Source organism: Sturnus vulgaris, chromosome 25, assembly GCF_052056855.1.
Source record: "Sturnus vulgaris isolate bStuVul1 chromosome 25, bStuVul1.hap1, whole genome shotgun sequence".
NCBI classification, from domain to species: domain Eukaryota; kingdom Metazoa; phylum Chordata; class Aves; order Passeriformes; family Sturnidae; genus Sturnus; species Sturnus vulgaris.
Window position 1 is genome coordinate 3336101 of NC_142267.1, and position 20502 is coordinate 3356602.

Here is a 20502-nt window from a genome sequence, read left to right on the forward strand (position 1 = left end):
AAAACCCCATTACACAACTGATGAATGGCCTCGCTTCAAAAAGTCATTCATGGTGATCAAATGATAGTGTCCCACATTCGGGATAATAGCCCTTCCCTGAGATCGGGAGAGTTTCAGTGAGAGCTGAACCCTTGAGTAGGAGCCCTCCTCTCGCTGGAGCCTTTCTCCTTATTAGCCCCGGAGGGAAAGGATAAAAAAATCTATGGGATACGAAAGCTGTGATAATGGGGCGATTGTCAGGCAGGCCCCAGAGTGCAGGGAACAGAGGCATTTAAAAGAATATTGCTGACAAGTGGACTTTGTCATGCACAAAGTGCTTGAGATTCACCACAAACAAGTTAGAAAAAGGCCCCATTGGGGGGATGGGGAGCACCAGAACAGGGGGGCAAAAGAGAAGGTCAAGGAAAAGTCTGTTCCCAGTAAAGACACAGAGCACTGTTGAGCCTTACTGGGCAGCTGTCAGCAGCCTGACCCTCAGATCCTTTCCCAGTAGTTGCAGCGTCCAAAAGCAGCCGAAACTGATGTTTTGTGCATCCGGAGGGATCGCCCGAGGTTACCTTTGACCACTGAAGACCCAACTAAAGCGAGCATCAGACACGTCTGCAGTAAGGGACAGTCTCTGCGCTGCTGAAATACCGAGTGTGTGTCGGCCAGACCCCGAGCACAGCCGGGGCACACTCGTTTGTCACCCGTTTACGTGACAGGAGAACGACACCGAATAATTCCCCCGCCTTCAGTGACCACAGGCGGCTTTAGGAGATGGGAACGCCGAGATTCCAGGGGCCGGCAGCGACACTCCGCGCAAACACCTGATTAACACCCATCAGGAAGTGGCAAAACACTATTCCTAGAGGCGCTTAATTAATTTTTCACTCCTGGCAAGCCGGGGTGACCCCGGCAGCAGAGCGCTGCTGGGAGCCGGGACGTGCGGGACACCGGTTCCGGGCTAGGAGCGGCACCTGCAGCCCGGCTCGGCCCCGGGGGCCGGACCGGCACCTCCCCCGGTCCCGCCCCGCTCCCTCCCAGCCCTTCTGGGTCCCTCCCATCCCGTCCCCGCCGCGCTGGCTCCGAGGGGCGCGGGTAGGTGCGGGCTCGGTGGGGTCGGGGTGGGGGCTCTGCGGAGGGACCGGGGACCCCGGGGAGGGACCGGCACCGGTACCGGCACCGGCACCGGGGCTCCCGGGCAGCCATGCGGGCGGTGGCTCTGGGGGAGCGGCTGCCGAGCGCCTTCCGGGGAGGGGACGGCGGGCACCGGCTGTCCCGTCCCTCCCTAGGGGCTCGTCCCCCCGCGGCTCTGTCCCCGCTGTCCCCGAGGGTCTCAGCGCACAGCGATGCCCGGGAGGGGTTGGATCCATCGCAGAGGGGTTTGGGTGCTTCCCAGGGCTGTATCCCGCCGTGCTCCCAGCCCGTTTAGAGCCCTACCCCCTGCACCGCAGGGATGGAAGTACCGAGTTACGGTGCCCGTGTGCCACCGCGGGCAGTGACACGGGGGGATCGATGCCCTGTGTGGCCGCCGAGCCTCCCTCCAGCCCAGCACCGAGAGCTGTGGATGCTGCGGCCCCCAGACCCTGTTTATTGCTACCAGGGATTAGAATAAGCTTCATCCTCAGCCAGGATGGGGTTAAGAACAGAATGTGGCTCTCTGCTCGTCCGTGGGACACTTGGCAGACACAGAGCATGTGTCCCGCATCCGAGCTCAGTGGAATGAGCAGCATCTCTGTCAAATGAGCTGTTGTTGATGGGTCTGTGCTGTCCTCCTGCCAGTCATTCATGCAGGGGAAAGCACGGTCAGCCTTGGTTTGTTTCCTGGTCTTTGAAAGGGAACAGCTTGGAGATGGCACTGGCACACAATGGGATCTCAGTGGAGGACAACTAAACTTCTCCTGGAGTTGTGTAATAGGCAGAGGCCATAAAACGCTCTGTCTGTTCTGTAGGGGCAGAGTTCCGTGGGTGCCCAGCTCTGTGGGTGGCACAGGAGGGGGATGAGTGACCTTAACCCTGGTTGAGGAGCCCCAGGGACTGGGGCAGGTGTTTTTGTGGGCGGCATGGAGCCGCCCTTCAGCGCGGTTTTGGGGCAGGTTCGAGCTTGGAGGAGCACAGGGTTCATGGCCAGACACCGCCGGGGATTCCACAGCCCGGGGGAGGTGGATTCAGGAGGGTGCAGAGCGGCTGTGGTGGCTGGCAGCACCCCAGAGGGGAATGAGGGGACACGGAGGTGTGGCAGCAGCCGGGATCGGAGAGGCTCCAGGCCTGCCTGGCTCAGGTCTGAACCTGCCCGGTGTCTGCAGCACAGCCTGGCTGCTCCAGTGCCTGTGGCACAGCCTGGCTGCTCCAGTGCCTGTGGCACGGCCTGGCTGTTCCTGGTGCCCATGGCACGGCCTGGCTGCTCCTGGTGCCCATGGCACGGCCTGGCTGCTCCTGGTGCCTATGGCACAGCCTGGCTGCTCCAGTGCCTGTGGCACGGCCTGGCTGTTCCTGGTGCCCATGGCACGGCCTGGCTGTTCCTGGTGCCCATGGCACGGCCTGGCTGCTCCCGGTGCCCATGGCACGGCCTGGCTGCTCCTGGTGCCCATGGCACGGCCTGGCTGCTCCTGGTGCCCATGGCATGGCCTGGCTGCTCCAGTGCCTGTGGCACGGCCTGGCTGCTCCTGGTGCCCATGGCACGGCCTGGCTGCTCCCGGTGCCCATGGCACGGCCTGGCTGTTCCTGGTGCCTGTGGCACAGCCTGCCTGCTCCCAGAGCCTGTGGCATGGTCTGGCTGCTCCAGTGCCCATGGCACGGCCTGGCTGCTCCTGGTGCCTGGCTGCTCCCAGAGCCTGACTACGTCCTGGAGCCCCAGCCTGACCGTGGCACACGGGTGGCATATGGGTGGTGACAGCATCCCAAGTGTGTCCATACAGGCCCTGCCTGTGGAGCACCCTGAGAAGGTGGAGGCCGAGTCCTGCGCTGTCCCAAGGTTCCCATGGCTCAGTGTAGATTCCTGCTGCCTTACTGGCACCTGTCTGTCTGTCAGTTCAGCCACCTGTCTGTCTGTCTGTCCTCCTCAGCTTGCTGCTCCCCTGGGCCACCGCCATGTCTCGGAGCCCCTCTGGTTCATCTGTGGATGACAAGACCTTGCTCCTGGAGTACCGATGCCACCCAGCGCGGCAGGAGCCCTCCAGCCCCACCTATGTCCCTGGGAAGCGCAGCTCCACCACGGCTCCCAGTGCCATGCCAGTGTCACCACTGGCCTCCCCCACCTCGGCCGAGCCCCGCCGCATCATCCTCAGCACAGAGAGCCCGGCTGCACTGAAGGTGGGAACGCAGCAGCTCATCCCCAAAAGCCTGGCTGTCTCCTCCAAGCCCAAGAACAGCCCCTCCCGGCACCAGAGCTTCGGGGTGAGCCGGGAACCCCTGAGCCCCGACCCGACACGGGTGGCCGTCCCCATGCTGGCCCTGGAGGCGGAGGATGAGGACGATGGCGGGGGGGCCCTGAAGCGCAACCTGAGGAACATGTCGTACCGTGCGGCCATGAAGGGGCTGGGCACCGAGCTGGAGCCAGCCAAGGCTGCTCCCTCGCTGAAACCCGTCTCTGAGGATGGCAGCACCCTGCCCGACCGCAGCCCCGGCAGGAGCAAGGTGGGTTTAGCAGCTGTTGCCACCCCTGTCAGGCTGGGATGAGGTGCTGCTTTCCTTTTGGTGACAGAGGAGCTGCAGAACCCACAGCTCCCGTCAGTTCTGGAGATGGTTTGTGGAGCCTGGTGTCGTGACTGGTGCCTTGGGAAGTTCCGTGTCACCAGCAGATGCTGCAGGTCCCTGGAGAGCCTGGGAATAGCTGACATGGCTTTCATGGGGAGAGGAGCTGGATGCTTGGCAGGAGGCTGTGGGATGTTTGCAGGGTGGGGCTAGCCAGGAGAGCAGCTCCAGTCGTACACAAACATGGGTGAAGCACATCTGGGGAAAGGGAGACTCCAGAGCAGGCAAAGTCCAAATGCGAGAGAGATTTGACAGAAGCAGTGCAGGTACAGAATGGTTCTGAGACTGACCCTGGTTACGGGAGGTGAAAACTGAGTCACCTGGGTAAGGCAAACAGAGCTCAGACAAAAGCCAGGCTGAAAAGAACAGGGTGGTGTGGGTTGACTGGCACACGTAACTCTCCCTTTTCCTGGAAGTTTTCCCAAGGCCTCAGAAGTGTGGTAACCACAGCAGGGTCTCCTCTTGCCCTTGCAGAGAACCCTCGGGCGGAAGCGGGTACAGAAGCGTGGTGGCTCGTTCAAGGACCGTGAGTGCTCCTGGCCCCTGGCCCCTCTGCCTCAGCCCAGCAAATCCCTGCAAAGCCATTCCCCACTGTGCTGCTCCCTGTCCGTGGCCTGGGGCCATGGCTTTTGTCTCTGTTTCCTCGAAGCAGCAGGAGCATTGCTGCCCTGCTTTCTCACTCCTGGGGCTGATAACGCTCCAGTTACTGCCATGCTCAGATGGGCGGTTCCCAAGGAAAATGGGAGAGCAGTGGGGGCTGTTGGGAGCAGGAGCTGCTGGGTAATCAGCACAGGGCAAAGTCCAACCTCATCAGGGAGTTTCTGGCCCGGGCTTACTGTAACTTGTGGCTTGTGGCCAACAGGGCAAGGCAGCCGTGACTGGGAAGGGAAGCCGTGGGCTGGGAGAGGCTGCTGTGTTGACCTCGAGTCTTCTCTGCAGAGCCTCGGCTCTATCAGGAGATCCGTGAGAGAGGTCTGAACTCTGTCAGCCATGAGTCAGACGAGGACTTGCTGGAGGAGTCTCTGCCAGAGGAGCCGTCCCCTCTGGGTGCTGCTATCGTGGTGCAGAGCTACCGCCCGGCCCAGGTGACCTGGAGCCAGCTCCCAGAGGTAGGGCCAGCAGCCCAAAGGGTCTGGGAGTTGTGAGGGGACAATTCCACATCATTAGTCCTTGCACTGGGATGTTCTGGCCTGTCCAGCCCTGGCTGGGACATGCAGGGTCTGCCCAGGGCTGTTGGTGCAGGTGCTGCTGCTGTGGTTGGGCTTCACCCACAGCTGAGGGGAAGGTGGGTGTTCCTTGCTGAGCTTTCCCTGGAGACTGTGGGGAGAGTCATCTTCATCCAGGGAGTGGCAGCAGCCAGCTGCTGGGGACTGGGGGGCTGGGTGATGCTGTGGGGGGTGATGCAGGAGTGAGTGATGATGGGCAGGGGTGGTGGTGAGTGATGGTGTGTGATGACGTGTGATGGTATGTAATGGTTTCTGATGTTTTGTATGGTTTGTGATGGTGTGTGATGGGTTCTGATGGTGTGTGGTGGTGGGCTGTGCCATGGGGCAGCTGACACAGTCCCAGACCACACTCAGGGGTGTGCAAGGACCATCATTCCTGCTCATCCTCAGGTTCTGGAATCGGGCATCCTGCAGAGGATCTCCCCCGAGGAGCGCAAGCGGCAGGAGGTGAGAGAGGCCTGGGATGTGCCCAGGAGCACAGCACAGGCACCAAAGGCCGTGGGACACACGTGGCTCTGTCAGGGTCGGCTCTAGGTGGAGCTGGGCTCAGCTCAGCTCATGGTGCTGCTGCTTCCAGGACTGCAGAACTGGGCAGTGCTGGGAGGGCTCACCTGCACAAATCAGTGGGGAAACAGGCAGTTTCCATGGGAAGGGAAAACATCTTCATGGCTTTTCAACAACTGAGTGTCCTAAAGCACACTGGGATTATTGGTATTGGCCAGGTCATGCATGAGTTGACAGAGAACCAATATGGAGCCAAGTAATTTCTATTGGCTTTGTGCCAAAAGAGTATAAATAAGATTTAACAATTAATTCCCAGCTTTGTCCAGTCAGTTTATGTTGTTGCATCTTTCTCCAGGCAATGTTTGAGATCATCACTTCTGAGTACTCCTACATGCACAGCCTGAGCATCCTGGTGGGCCACTTCATGAGGTCCGAGGAGCTGAAGGAGACCATGACTCAGACAGAGCACCACCACCTCTTCTCCAACATTGGAGACATCCTGACAGTCAGCACGAGGCAAGTGGGGCCTGGGGCTGGGACCAGCCAGGCCTGGGAGGGGACCCTGAGCTTTTTATTTGTAGTGCTAAACCAACCATCCCTTGGATTGTTGAAGGTACTTGCTGGGAGGTGGGGAGGAAATGACTTGGGAGCCGGTGCTGGGCAAGTTGTGTCCATGTGGGAAAGCAGCAGGAGGAGGATGCAGCAGCTCTGGGAATGGCTGTGGAGATGTTGAGGGCTTGTGGCTTCTCGATGGGACAGAAACTCAACCTCATGGAGAGCTGAGCTGGAGGAGGGACCCCATGCAGGAATGGAGGAAGCGTGTGCCTCTGGGGAAGGCGTGGGTGTCTCAGCTGCTGGAGCTGCCCTGCCAGAAGGGATCCCAGCCCCATCTCCTCTGGGAAAAGCCACAGTGGGAACATTCAGTTTGTCTGACCCTAGTGAGTCATGTGGTGAGGTTGTTTAAATTCTCTCCTCAGCTTCTTTGAAGACTTGGAGAAGCGACACCAGGAGCACCTCCTGATCCCTGACATCAGTGACATTGTGGAGGAACACGCCTCGAAACACTTCAACCCCTACATCAGCTACTGCTCCAATGAAGTCTATCAGCAGAGGACACTGGATAAGCTGCTGTGAGTACAGGGCTTGGGCTGGCCAAGGAATTTCCTCTGAGGGGCTCTGGGCTCCGGGGGTTGCAGAGGTCGATAACATGTACGGACATGGATGGGCCTTGTTCATCTCCAGGCCAAGTCTGACTCTGTTGTTGGTACATCTGTGGCTTTACCCACCTTTTGGTGGGCTCACCTTCTCTTTCTGGGTGCCTTTCCAGCACCTGCTGTAGGATCAGTCCTGTTTCTGCCCAGCTGGTCACTCCGAGCCTGGCAGAGTGACAATGAGCACTCAGGCAGTGCCATCACTGCTCTGCATTTCCCATGTGTGGAGAGCTGCTGGAAAATCCTGACAAGTGAAGAACAGAGTTAATGGAGCTTTCTTGTCCTGTTCCAGAACCACAAACCCCTTATTTAAAGAGACCCTGAAACAAATTGAAAGGAAACCAGAGTGTGGAGGCCTGCCAATGATCTCATTTCTCATTCTGCCCATGCAGAGGGTAACACGGCTTCCTCTGCTCCTAGATGTAAGTAGTCACATAGTGGCATTGCTTGGCACCTCTGAAGAGGTGACTCTGCTATTCCCTTTGTTTGCTGAGCCTGGGACAGCCTCTGCTTGGACTTCCAGCCCTCTGGAGCTGGGCCCTGGATGCTGAGCCTGGATGCTCCTGTATTCAGGAGAAGCATTGGATAACTCTCAGGCACATGGTGGGATTCTTGGAGTGTCCTGTGCAGGACGAGGAGTTGATCCTAATGGGTCCCTTCCAACTCAGCATATTCTGTGATTTATATCCAGAGAAATCTCCTTCTCTGGGGGAGTGTCAGATGTGCAGCTTAAAGCTCTGTGAATAACACTTCATGTCTTAGTGCCACCCATCTGAGCAACCTGAGCTTCTTCTGTGACGTATCTGGGTCTCAGGGTGGGGGGTGGCACAAGTGTCCTGATTGATGGGTGGTCAGGCAGCCCAGGAATGGAAAGCAGGTCTTGCATTCTTCATGGAAATCTGCTCTAAATGGCCAAGCTGCTGGATGTGGGATTTCCAGTAACTGCTCCAGTCTGTGGTGGGTTGCAGGGGTGAGGGCCAGGGAGTGGCCATATCAGACATTAAACCCCCATAGTCCCAGCTGCCAGCACTGTTAAACCTTCCTTTGACCATTGGGAACAGCTCAATCCACGTGTGGCATCCTGAAATCCTGGAGCTGATGCTCCCTTCTGTGTGGTGCAATGTCCCTAAAGCTTCTTATGTTGGAATTCCAGACGGTCCAGCAAAAAACAAACGCCCGCACTGCAGCGTACGGAGCTGCCACCCGCGCTGTGAAGGCCATCAGCAAGGTGAGGCCCAGCTGCCAGCCCTCCACCTCTCCTCCTGCCAGCTCAGCCCTCTGGAGACTGATCCAACGCTGCCATTCCAGCCTCTCATGTCCTTCCCAGCATCAGTTCACTTGAGGCTTCTCTGCTCCAAACAGCTGCTGGATGAACACTTCTTTTCCCTTCTCGCCTTTGTCACCTGATCTTGGTTTGTTCCTTTTTCTTGTCCTCTTTTCTTCTTTCCTCTTTGGCCCATCTTTGTCCTTCCTGAGACAACTCTCAGGATGGTTTTTGGGGATTTGGGGAAAGGGCAGCGAGTGTAGCAGAGAGGGAAGTGTGGTGTGCAGGAGTCACGAGCTGTGCACTGTCCCTGCTCCTGGATCTCATCTCCCTGTATTTTCCCATCCACTGGTCAGTCACACAGGCCAAAGGGCCACGGAGATTGTGGCCACCACCGTGTCATTGGTGACTCTTCTTTCATCACCCTGAAGAGCAGCTCTTGGCAGCACATCCCTGCTGCTCCCAGTCTGTCCTGCTCTCACATCCAAGCAGAATCCTCCCCTCTGTGTGTGTCCATCCTCCTGCCTTGAGCTTTTCTCAGATGATTCATTCTTCCTCTTCCTGTTGCTCCTCAGTTTTGGTACAAGCTCACTTGAGTCCTTCTCCAGGCAGAGCCCATGTGCCATCTCTCTCCAGGAGAGCATCCCACTGCCTTTTCCCAAACCTGGTGTGAAGCCTGTGCCAGGATTTGTCTGTCTGTCCTGCTCAGGGCAGCAGGACAGCCCCTAATGCTGGGGGTGGTGTGGGAGATGATTTGGCTCAGTGTCCAACCCTTCTCTGCTTCCCTTGGGATGTTTTTCTCTTCCCAGCTGGTCAAGAGCTGCAATGAGGGAGCTCGGGCTATGGAGAGGACAGAACAGATGTACACCTTGCAGAAACAGCTGGAATTCGGGAAGAAGAAGGTGAGGTCTTGTAGAAGTGGTGGGAGGTCTTTTGGAACCTTTTTAAGCAGGTCAGATCTGTGCTGGGAATCCTTCTGGGAAGCCTGGACTGGGCTATTGGATGCAGGCAGTTTCTGAAGGGTATGGTAAATCCATGACAGCGTCACCCACTGTTTGGGGCCCAGGGGCTGCATCTCTGTTGTGCTGGAGTGAGGTGCACTGCACCTTCCACCTGCCTTCCGGAAATTCCTTTTTAAAAGACACTTCAACATACGTGGTGTGTCCATCCCAAATGACCCCAGAGCCACTGCAGCTTCACTTCTTGCCTTGGTTTTGCCTGCTGCTGGTGAGGAGGGCAGTGACCCAGCCTTTCCGTGGCTCTGTTGCAGCCTTTCCCGCTGATCTCGGTGTCGCGGTGGCTGCTGAAGCGCGGGGAGCTGTACCTGCTGCTCTCGGAGGAGGCCGGGCTCTTCCGCCGCGGCGCCGGCCGCCTCTGCCACCTCTTCTTGTTCAACGATGTCCTCATCATCACCAAGAAGAAGAGGTGAGGTTGAGGGAGGGCCCTGCCTCTCCCTGCAGAACAGCTAGGGGATTAAACCCCAATTTCCCGAGCAGCACATACCAGAGAAATCTGTGAGATTTCCCTGGTTTTTACCTTTTTGAGGTGTCTCTTGTCAGCCAGAAGAGAAGCTCTCAGTCCCACCAGTGGCTTTGTCTTGGTGGGTGGGTGGCCAGCAAATCCCCAGATCCATGTCCCACCCTGAGCATCAGCTCCAGGCTGCTCTGGCAATGCCTGCTGAGCCTCTTGTGCTGGGCTGGGAGCTGGGAATTGGCCCAGACCCCACAGCTGAGGCGCTGATCCCGTCTGTGTCACAGCGAGGAGAGTTACACAGTCATGAACTACGCCACACTGGACCAGGTCACCGTGGAGAAGGTGGAGAGCTCAGATCCACCCTCCCCTCCTCCTGGCAAGGCTGGGGGGCACCTGCTGCGAGTGGTGCTGGAGAAGGACAGCGAGGGCCGGCGGGAAGAGGTGCTGCTGTCAGCAGAGACCCTGTGAGTGCTGCGCTCGTGGGATGAACTGGTGCCCTGGGAATCCTCTGAGGCTTCTGCACATCTCCCTTCACCCCCACGCTCCTCCTCCCAGCACTGGGGATGTGCACAGGCTTCTCCCAGGCTCTGTTGCTTCCTCTCTCTTATATTTCCCATGTAATTCCCATACCTGCTTCCCCTGTCCAAGTGAAGCAAAGCAGCTGGGCCATGTGTGCCACTTGGGAAGTGTCCTTATATTGTATAGTCTGATCAATGTTTGTCCAATCTGACTCCCCTGGGAATGGACTCCCAACTCCTGCTGGAAATGTCCCAGTTGCTGCTGGCCACAGGGATGCTGTCCTAAGGCTTTCTTTGTGTTTCCCCCTGGCAGGAGTGACCGGGCCCGGTGGATGGCAGCGCTGATGCACAGGGAGAAGGAAAAGCCTGACACCACTCCCAAAGGAGGTACCGTGTGCCTGAGGGCAGCCTGACTCTGCTGGCATTCCCTGTTGCACTGGAGCATTTGCAGGCCCAGGTTTCTACCTGGTTCTCCTCCACTCCTGCCAATGGAGAGGAAAACCCCACGCCTTGCTCCTTAGGAGTTGCCTCCCATGAAGTTCAGTCACAATTCACCTTAAATGCATTTCCTGGGAGGCACAGGAATTCCAGGAATGCCTTCAGCTGTTGTTAGAGGAGGTTTGACAAGCTGGGAGGGATAAGGGGCAGGAACAGGAGGGAATGGAGCATGCTGTGCTGTGGAGCACTGGGTGGGCAGCTGGGGGGGTCGTGGCTGAGCAGGGGGCTGTGCCTGCTCACTGTCCCTGCTGTCCCATGTCCTGCAGACCTGAGCCAGGTGGAGGTCACCCGTGCCTACCTGGCCAAGGAGGCAGATGAGCTGTCCCTGCAGCAGGCAGACGTGGTGCTGGTGCTGGGGGAAGAGGATGGTGAGTGCCTGGGTTGGAGCAGGCTCTGACCTCAGCAGAGCTGGGGCAGGGGGAACCTTCAGTGATCCCCAGGGACTGGGATTTTAGCAATTGCAGCAGCTTCCAGGAACCCCTGGCTGCTGGTGAGACCCGTGGCACTGGCTGGTGCTGTGTCCCAGCAGGTGACAATGAGTCCTGGGGGGCTGAGGGAGGTGGCACTGCCATGGGCAGCTGTTGTGTTCCTTAGGGGTGACTCCTGTGTGCAGGCTGTGGCTGGCACCAGGCCTCAGAAGTGAGAGAAAACATCCCCCAGAGCAGGCAGTAAATCCGAAACCTCCTCCCCTGCCATCCCTGGATGCCTCTAGCCAGCCTCCAAGGGAGGGGAGTGGTGCATCCCCAGGATCCATGGCCATTCTTGTCCCTGTCACTGCTTTGTTCTCTCCCAGGCTGGTGCTGGGGGGAGCGGGGCTGGTTCCCCCAGGATCCGTGGCCATTCTTGTCCCTGTCACTGCTTTGTTCTCCCCCAGGCTGGTGCTTTGGGGAGCGGCTGCGGGATGGGGAGCGGGGCTGGTTCCCCCAGGCCTGTGCCCGGCCCATCACGAGCCGCGTGGCCGCCGAGGGCAACGTGCGGCGCATGGAGCGGCTGCGAATCGAGACCGACGTGTAGGGACAGCCCAGGGGGACCCCTCTGCCTCAGGGACCTCCAGACCTCTGCAGACTGAGCCCACGGACAGGAGGCAGCCGCAGCAGAGCCTTTCTTCTTGAGCTGTGCTTGTCTCAGGTGGCAGATGTCACGGGCCAGGACGGGTGTGTGTGGCAGCTGTGACACAGCAGCTCCTTCTGAGAGAGCTGGCGCCGGGCACGCCTGGCAGCGCTGGCACAGCTGACCCGGAACAGGCTCCGGGAGCAGCACAGGGCTGGGCTCGGCTTGGAAAGGCTGGAGCTGTTCTGGGCTCTGAGGTGCCCGTGCCACCATCTCCGTCCCTGCTGACATCTGGGCCAGCACACCTGGTGTGGGGAGAGCACACCCCAGTCAGGGATTGTTGGGAGCTTAAATCCATGTGCTTGGCTTATTTCTCAACCCAGATTTTGCTCCTGTTTCTCTTTTTTCTGTCTCTCCCCCCTACAATAATTCCTAGGCCCTTTGGGCAGAGCTGTGCCCTGCACAGTGAGGTGATGCCAGACACCTTTTGGTCACTTGATAAAATACTTGATGCCAGAGTTGTTCCTATGGAGTCAGCTCTGGCACCAGGAATGGGATATGCTCCAGGCAGAGGGGGAAGCAGGGGCAGGATGAGGAGCAGTGCTGCAGCTCCCACCTGCCTTTCCCTCCTCCCAGCTGGGAGGGGGCTCTGCCCAGGGCTCAGCCCCTCACAGTCCGTACAGGGGACATGGCAGCTACAATTTTGGGGTGAGCCAGCCCCATACACTGCCAACTTCACATTCACAGGGGCAGCGTTGATGTAAGGTCTGTTCTGATCAAACTGTTCAACTGTAAATTAAGGTAACAATAAATTCTTGGATGCCAATGAACCGTGTGTTCTCTGTTAGTGGTGAGTGTCCCTGAGCATGAGAGCTCCAAGGAGCCAGGTTATGCCAACGATGAGCCCTAAAAAGAGGCTTCATTCTGCTGGTGGCATTGCTGTGGCCTCTACATGTTCTCACACAACATGTACATCTCCTGAAACCCCCTCCAGAGCCCCTGCCAGCCTGCTGTCACCTGGAGCAGCTGTCAGGGGTATTTGACAGAGACGTAAGGTAAGTAGAAACTCAGCCAGGCTTTCTGTTTATTTCTTTTAACTGTGGAGAAAGCAACATTTTTCATCAGCACTAAATTAAAAATGCAAAAAAGGGAGACAGTACAACAAAAGAGGAAGCAAACAAACTTTATTAAGAAATATGAACAGGAAAAGAACTTTATATAAAAACACAGGTACAGGGCTGCTGCAGTCCCATGCTCAGACACGTGGTGTGCTCCGAGCAGCTGCCAGGAGTCACGGAGCTGCAGCTGCAATGGGACAGGATGGATCTATCCCCATGTTTAAGGCTGTTTCCATGTTCTCCTGGAGCAGAGCCATTGAGGCACAGCATCTCCACTGGCCTCCTCCTCCTCCTGTGCTGTTCCCAATCACTGGAACCTTCCTCCAAGGCCCCAGGAGCTCCAAGGCAAAGGGGAGCCGAGGGATGATTGTCTGGAGAATCAGCAGCACCACTGGCAGCACTGACTGGGGTCATTTGGCACATGGACAAAATCTTCCTGCTCCCTGCTTATCCAACAGCCAACCTCAACAACACGATTTTGGTCCTTCACTACATAATTATATTAACATGATTTCTTCACAAGAATGATATCTAATGTAAAAAAGAATACTGTTAAGGAAGAAATAAAATAAGAGAGGAATTAGCCCAAAATTACAAGTTATATACAGATTAGAATAAATTCCATCAGGAAGAGAAACAATTCTTTTATTATTTTCAGTTGGTCCCTGTGGGAATAATTTAAAGACCAAGCACCTTGGGCAGGGCTGTGCTGCAGCTCTGGAGTGGGGATGGGATGGGATGGGATGGGATGGGATGGGATGGGATGGGATGGGATGGGATGGGATGGGATGGGATGGGATGGGATGGGATGGGATGGGATGGGATGGGACGGGATGGGACAGGGCTGTCCCTCTTCTCTGCAGATCTGGGGTTCTGGCAGTGGCTACACCTGCCCAGGAGCTTTGTGCAAACAGACAAAGAGGGCCCTGGCCAGGGTAATGTGGTGACATTGGAATGATGACATTCTCCACTGCTACAGGTGGCCAGCTCCGGGATATGACTGGAATGGCAAAATAACTCAGGATTCAGGGCTGGGCAAGGCCATTCCATCTGGATTTGCACCAACCAGATGTGTGAGCACTTTATCTCCATCCAAGCAGTATCTCTGATTGCCACACCCGATTTAGGCTTGCTTCTTCTTGGAGTAAATGACACGGGCAGCACCATGGGCTGACAAATTCCTGGCATGAAGAACAGGCTCCAGGCCCCTGCCAAGCTTGGCCAGCACTTGCCTGTTCTGTCAGCAAGGAGGCACCAGCTCTGCAGGTGAGTGCTGGAGCTCTGTGTTTTCCCCTGGCAAATGGCCATTTACAGTAAAACACCATGGAAAATTCAAATTAAAAAAAAAAAAATTCAAGTTAGGTGGTGCATCCATAGGAGGCCCAGTCTCAGGAGAGCCAGGTGCTGTCAGCTATCAGTCCTGACAACACTGTGGTGCAGCTTCCCATAAATATTGATGCATAAATACCTGATTTGGACCACGATTTCAGCCCCCTCCCCAAGCCCAGCACTCAAAAGTTGAAGGCCAGCAATGTGTCACGAGCTGTCAAAGTCCACTGTCCCCTGGCCAGAATCGATCCCTTCTGAACTGGTCATCTGGTCTCTGGCCAAAGGCATGCACTGGTGTGGGCACACGTCCTCACGGCCAGCCCGCGCTGGCACAGTGAACTGGTTATACTGGGCACTTCAGCCTCGCTCAGAGCGCCCCAAAAGCAGCAGCTGGGGGTGTCAGGAGACGAGAGCTGCTCATGTGGCTCATGAATGAGTTCATTACAGGTCATTGGCTTCTTCAGGTGGCTGCTTGGTTAAACCAAGGGAGTGCTCCTGGAGCAGGACCTATATCTCTGCTGGCCAGAGCCCCTCCAGGGGTGGTGGTGGCCTGGTGGGTGGCAGGGACTGCATGGCTGGAAGGGAAGAAGGGACAGATCAGTCCTTGCTGTGGGCAGCCCTGCTGCAGGCCTGACCCTCCACACTGCTGCCCGGCCTGGGGGCACAGCCTCCTCCCCATTGCCCTCCCCACTGGGAGCACTGGTCCCAGTCTGTGGGTTTGGGTCAGACCCTCCTGTCCCCACTCCTCCCTGCCCAGCACCCACGGGGGTCACTCTGAGCCAGCAGGTTCAGTGATGGTTTGGGCAGAATTGAGGAGTGTGGGGGTTTCCACTGCAGTTGGTGCACGGGATCATTGTTCCAGCATGCTCATCACAGAGTGGGATTTGTGTCCTGGCTTTTCCAGGGGCACATTTGTGGTCAGGCTGCTGAACAGCTTTGTTTCTGAGACTTCATAAACCTCCATCGTGGCTGCAGTGACAGCAAACAGACCAACCGAGGGACTTGGGAAGAGGCAGGTGCTGCAGAAGTGACTGGATTGAGTTGATTTACTGCTCCCAAACCCAAACCCGGGACAGGAGCCACACCCTGAGCACAGGCACAGCCTCCCCTCGGCTTCTGCCCCAGGATTCCCCACCGGGTGGCACTGGCTGCTCGTGTCCCTTCCCTGCCCTCACCTTCCCGGCAGGTGGGTCCGGTGTGGCCGTTCAGGCAGAGGCATTGCCCGTTCCGGGCATTGCAGTAGGAGCTGCTGGGGGCACACTGGCAGGGCAGGCGGCAGTCGGGGCCGAACTGGGTGGGCCGGCAGTCTGCGGAGGGCACAGAGCTGCTCAGGCTGCAGCCCGTGGCAGCAGCCGAGCAGGAACGCTCAGAGCTTTTTCCCGGGGTGCTTGTGCTGGGTGCGGGATAGGGAAGAGAGCTTTTTGCTGTGGTGACACAGGACATCAGAGCACCCCCAGGCCACCAGGGTGTCCCTTCAGCCTTTGATCCTCAGCCTTTTGACCGTGTCAATCTGAACACACGCTGGGAGGATGGGGGAGAATTTGCATTCAGTTCTGACGACGAACAGGGGCCAGAGAGGTGAGTGCCACTGCCCCTCTCACAAACACCACATATCGCTCTGTGTGATACACACCAGAAAAAAGCCCCTCCCAGCTTCCTGGAGCAAAACCCCCGTGACACAGCCCCCTTCCTCCCCTGCCCAGCTCACCTGCAGCACACTTGGGGCCGGTTTTGCCCGGGGGGCACAGGCAGCGCCCCGTGGCCGGGTCACAAGGCACATCGCTGGGGCAGTCACAGAGATGCTGGCACCCCTCGCCGTACGTCCCTTCCTTGCAGCCTGTGTGAGACACGGAATAGAGCCCCTGCCCTGCCTGCCCGGCCCTCGGGGACCCCCGGGGAGGGCGAGGAGGATGGGCGGTACCTGTGTGACAGCGCTCGCCCCGCAGCCCGGGGGGACACCGGCAGCGCCCGGTGGCGGGGTCACAGCCAGCCCCGTGCTCGCAGTCACAGCGCTCCCGGCAGCCCTGTCCATGGAAACCCGGGGGACAGCCTGGCACGGGAAAAGCTCATTAGAGCGTGGGTGAGCGGAGCTCTGCAGCAGAGCCTCGGTCAGCCCAGCAGGGAGAAGCAGAGAGCCTTCCTGCCCGACGTGTGCCCAGGCGCTCCAAGCTCAGCTCCGCGGCATCTGCTCGGCACCTCCGGGCAGTGGGGATGTGTGTGCCTTGGGAGGGCACCGCTGTGACCCTGGGGACACGCAGGGATCAAAAACCTCCTCTCGGCCGCTTCTGCCTGCCAAGAGCTCGCTGTGAACCCTTGGAAAAGGAGAGCCCCGCGGGGTGTGACACTGTCACACCCGTGTCCTGCAGAGCGAGCCCCGCGGAGTGTGACACTGTCACACCCGTGTCCTGCAGAGAGAGCCCCGCGGAGTGTGACACCCGTGTCACACCCGTGTCCTGCAGGGAGAGCCCCGCGGAGTGTGACACTGGTGTCACACCCGTGTCCGGCAGGGAGAGCCCCGCGGAGTGTGACACTGGTGTCACACCCGTGTTCTGCAGGGAGAGTCCCGCGGAGTGTGACACTGGTGTCACACCCGTGTTCTGCAGGGAGAGTCCCCCGGAGTGTGACACCGGTGTCACACGGTGTCCTGCTCTCCGGAGGAGCTTTAGAGACCCCCCCACGCCCCAAACCGATGTGTCCCCGCCGTCACCACTCACTGTGCTCGCACAGGGGCCCGTAGTGGCCGGCGGGACAGCGGCAGGTGCCGGTGGCCGGGTCGCAGGTGGCATTGTGCAGGCAGGAGCAGCGCAGCTGGCAGGCGGCACCGAACCTTCCCGGAGGGCACTCTGCGGGCGACAGGAGCGGCAGAGCTGCTCAGCAGCCCCACACCTGCCCTTCAGAGGGCTCAGCTAAGGGCAAGGCTGGCACGGGTGGGATAACAGAAACTGGACCCATTGTGTGAGCTCCACAGTCACTGGGTGGGTGCGGCACAATCCGCGGGACAAATCCGGGCCAGGGTTACCTAATTCGCAGGATTTCCCGGTCCACCCTGGCGCACACGAGCAGGAGCCATCGGCTGTGTCACAGAGCCCCCCGTTGAGGCAGGAGCAGGGCTGCTGGCAGCCCAGCCCGTAGCGATGCTTCTCACAACCTGCAGGGCCAGAGACAGCGGCACAGGGTGGGCACAGGGACCACGAGCAGAGATCTCAGGGCCAGGAAATCAATTCCTGCCCAGGACCTTTCCCAGCACTGCCTGGCAGTCCTGATGCACGCCCCGCACTTGCCTTGCTCACACGTGGGGCCAGCTCTGCCTGGAGGGCACACGCAGTCTCCGGTGACAGGGTGGCAGGGAACACCGGCCCCACAGGGGCACAGCAATGCACAGTCCTGGCCGTAGCGGCCAGCGGGGCATCCTGGAGGGAGGAAAACCTCGGTCAGGCCAAAGCAGGGTTGGGGAGGTGGGAAGTGGAAGAGGGAAAGTTTTGTACAGCACTGGAGCTGAGTGATGGGAGGCAAAAGGATCCTCAAGCCCTGCTAGAGAATCATAGAATGAATGGTTTGGGTTGGAAGAGACCTTAAAGATCATCTGTTTCCAACCCCCCTGCCATGGGCAGGGACACCTCCCACTAAGCCAGGCTGCTCCAAGCCCTGCCCTGTACAGCAATACAGCGAGGCCACGGTGTGTCAGAATTCACTTTATCATAAAATAAACAGAGCAGAAAAATGTTCCCGTGGCTAAGGCAGACAGCAAGCACAGTCACACAGTCATCTGCAGCTCATTCCCTGGGACACAGAGGGCACTGCTGCCAGCACAGGTGGACCAAGGACACGAGGAGCTTTTCTCAGGAGTCATCCGTGGTGTGCTGCTCATCCCCCACAGGCTCAGCAGCCTTTCTGTGGGCAGGGTCTGCACCTCCCATCCCTCCCACGCCCCTGAGGAGGCTGCCCTGCTTGCCCAGCCCCTGTGGCTGAGGCAGCACTCACCGATGCCGCAGTCAGCGCCGATGAAGCCCGCGGGGCAGTGGCACATGCCCGTGGCAGTGTCACAGCTGCCCCCGTTCCTGCACTGGCACTGCCTCTCGCAGTCACGGCCGTACCACCCCGGGGAGCACTCTGAGGGGACAACAAACAGCGGATAAAAATACAAGGACAAGGTGCAGACAGCCCGGGAAAACCCAGCAGGTGGGTTTGCATGGATGGTCCCCCCAGGAGGAGGCACAGAGCTCTGCTGGGAGCAGCCTGTGCCAGGCTGGCACCGTCAGAGGGGTTCTGACCCATTCTGTCACACAGAGCAGCCCCAAAGCACCCAGAACTCCACTCATACACCATCCCTCGTGGCAGCGGGATTTCAGCATGTTCAGGCTGCAAAGGGGATGCAGTGGGACCAGAGCAGGACTCACCCAGCTGGCAGGAGGGACCGTGGAAGCCGGGGGGGCAGACACACGCCCCGGTGACAGGGTGACATTCCTGGGTGGCTCCGGAGCACTGGCAGATCTGAGCACAGCCCTCCCCGAAGGTCCCTGGCAGGCAGGCTGTGAGGAGACAGGGCACCAAGGTGGATCAGAGGCCATCCCACCCCTCTCTGCAAGGCTTTTTAAAAAACATCTTATTTTAAGCAAGGATTTAGAGAGCCTTTTATGGCAGTAAAATTCTCTGCCACCCAAAAAGCAAAGGGACTCTCGTGCAAAAGGTTCATTCACCCCAGGAAATACTTGGATTGAAAGGAAAGGCAAGTACTTAAAGGCATTATATGCCTTTTGCTGTGCCAGCCCTACCTGCCCTCACATTTCTGCAAGCTCCACACACACACAGAGGGCAAATCCAGCACTGTCCTCCGCGTAAGGAATGTGCTCACACATCTCTGTCTCTTCCAGACTTGCTCATACCCACAGGAGCTCATTTTAATAGTGATTTATTGCTAATCCTCTGGATAAATACCCAGCTCTGGTTTCCCACTTGGCTCCCTCTGCCCCACTAACATTCCACAGGCATGCACCCAGCTGCCAGACTGGGAGTTGCTCCTTTGGCACAGCTCTGCTCTTGGGCTGGTTTTTTCCTTGTTTATCTTCTTTTTTTTTTTTTCTCCCTTCTATTTTCTGTAGGAATTGCTTGACCCATGCCGTTCCCAGAGCCTGTCAGCAGAGCTGTAACAGGATCATTCCCATCTCCTCACGTTTTTCACATCCAGAGCCGGTCAGTCCTGGCGGGCAGCCGCACTGGCCGGTGACATGGTGACAGGGCACTCCCAGGGGACAGGCACAGCCACTGGCACAGTTCTTCCCAAAGAAACCTGGCAGGCAGGCTGTGGGAAAACAAACAGCGGGATGTCAGTCTCCTGCCTGGATTTTAAGTTGTTGCTAAAGCCTGGAAGGCATCAGAGCCCGAGGGGCTCCTGCCCCGGTGCCGAACCAGCCCAGCAGCATCTTGTGTCACAGCATCAAAATATTTTGCCACAACCTGTAATTGTCATTAAAAATGAAGTTTCCCTCTTCCCAGGCTCTGGAGCAGCCGGGGTTTCCCTGGGTTTCCCTTACCCAGGAGTGCTCCTCACCTTTCTCACAGCGCCGGCCCCTCCAGCCATGGGGACAGTCACAAACACCAGTGACGTGGTGGCACGAGACGTTGTCCCCACAGTCACAGAGCTCCTCACAGCGTGCCCCAAACAGCCCCTCTGGACAAGCTTCAGGGATGAAAACACAGCAGAGAGGACAAGTTGCACAAAAAAAAAGTGACTTTTTGGGGCTTTTTCCCAATAGTTCCATACCTGACCGAGTCTGTCTCTTGTGCACACACAGGCAGCTTGAATTACAGCCATGGGGAGCTGACAGGACCCTAGCTTAGTTCTTTTTTTTAAAAAAAAACCAACATAATGTCTACCTTTTGGGTGTGTTTCTTCACTCATTTATATTGAAAGAAATTATAAAAGTGCATAACACTGCCTGGAGCCTGGTGCTGTTGAGGCTGTGTGAGGTTCTGGGAGCAAGTGACAATGCTGGGAGGGGACACTGTCCCTCAGGGTGTGGCAGGATCCAGTGAGGTGATTTGTATGGCCAAGCTTCAGCTGCCAGCAGAGCTGTTTACAGCCTCCTGAATGGAAAAACATTCCCAGCAGGAAACCTGAGAGTGGCTGGTGGCAGCTGAGGCTCTGGTGGCAGCTCCCTTGTGCCAGATGTCAGCTGCCAAGTGCTGCCACTGCACTTTACACCCTGATTTAAGGACGTGCCAAGCTGAGATGTCATGACCCTCGAAGGGAAGAAGCTTGTGGATCTCTGCTTGGTGTGCTGATACTGATGAGGTCCCTGTCACTGCTCCAAAGGCCAAGAGCCTTTTCAAACCCTTCCTCATGGGAAAGAGATTGCCAGGGTGTGTGTCACAACTATGGGTACAGCAGACATGGAGCCACCAAGGGACAGATGCCATGGTTTGCTGGGGTTTGGGACCAAAGCCAGGCCCTGAGGGTTGGTGTGATACAAGGACACACAGAAGGAAGAATGGAAAGGGGACAATCCATTAAAATAACTGTGCCAGAGGAAGGTCCTCCCTTGGCATTTTGCTTTCACCATGCAAGGCTGCTGCCCT

The 20502-nt window shown here is 57.7% G+C and overlaps 2 protein-coding genes across 2 annotated transcripts in view; one reads left to right on the plus strand and one right to left on the minus strand.

The window, feature by feature from the left end:
- The first annotated feature begins 3047 nt into the window (after positions 1 to 3047).
- ARHGEF16 (Rho guanine nucleotide exchange factor 16) lies at positions 3048 to 12309 on the plus strand. The gene is made up of 14 exons (XM_014883910.2): positions 3048 to 3618; positions 4210 to 4261; positions 4675 to 4844; positions 5352 to 5408; positions 5821 to 5981; positions 6443 to 6595; positions 6969 to 7098; positions 7830 to 7904; positions 8750 to 8842; positions 9211 to 9365; positions 9698 to 9877; positions 10245 to 10318; positions 10696 to 10797; positions 11304 to 12309. The coding sequence occupies exons 1-14, from the start codon at positions 3073 to 3075 to the stop codon at positions 11441 to 11443; spliced, it is 2088 nt and encodes a 695-aa protein (XP_014739396.2). The 5' UTR covers positions 3048 to 3072; the 3' UTR covers positions 11444 to 12309.
- A 337-nt stretch (positions 12310 to 12646) lies between these two features.
- Positions 12647 to 20502, minus strand: part of MEGF6 (multiple EGF like domains 6) — a 37978-nt gene continuing 30122 nt past the window's right edge. The window contains exons 24-34 of the mRNA XM_088178705.1: positions 19475 to 19603; positions 19097 to 19225; positions 18324 to 18455; positions 17908 to 18036; positions 17208 to 17336; positions 16946 to 17074; positions 16641 to 16769; positions 15848 to 15976; positions 15635 to 15763; positions 15102 to 15233; positions 12647 to 14501 (exon numbers count right to left, since the gene is read on the minus strand). Of these exons, the coding sequence (XP_088034831.1) occupies positions 14434 to 14501; positions 15102 to 15233; positions 15635 to 15763; positions 15848 to 15976; positions 16641 to 16769; positions 16946 to 17074; positions 17208 to 17336; positions 17908 to 18036; positions 18324 to 18455; positions 19097 to 19225; positions 19475 to 19603 (1364 nt within the window). The 3' untranslated portion in view covers positions 12647 to 14433. The remainder of the gene's footprint in view (positions 14502 to 15101; positions 15234 to 15634; positions 15764 to 15847; positions 15977 to 16640; positions 16770 to 16945; positions 17075 to 17207; positions 17337 to 17907; positions 18037 to 18323; positions 18456 to 19096; positions 19226 to 19474; positions 19604 to 20502) is intronic.

What these genes read in the sequence shown, in the direction of transcription:
- ARHGEF16 (XM_014883910.2), top strand. Translation starts at nt 3,073, where the DNA reads ATGTCTCGGAGCCCCTCTGGTTCATCTGTGGATGACAAGACCTTGCTC. An exon ending in CTGTGAAGGCCATCAGCAAG is followed by an intron (nt 7,905 to 8,749) that starts GTGAGGCCCAGC and finishes TTCTCTTCCCAG; the next exon opens with CTGGTCAAGAGCTGCAATGA. An exon ending in ATCATCACCAAGAAGAAGAG is followed by an intron (nt 9,366 to 9,697) that starts GTGAGGTTGAGG and finishes TCTGTGTCACAG; the next exon opens with CGAGGAGAGTTACACAGTCA.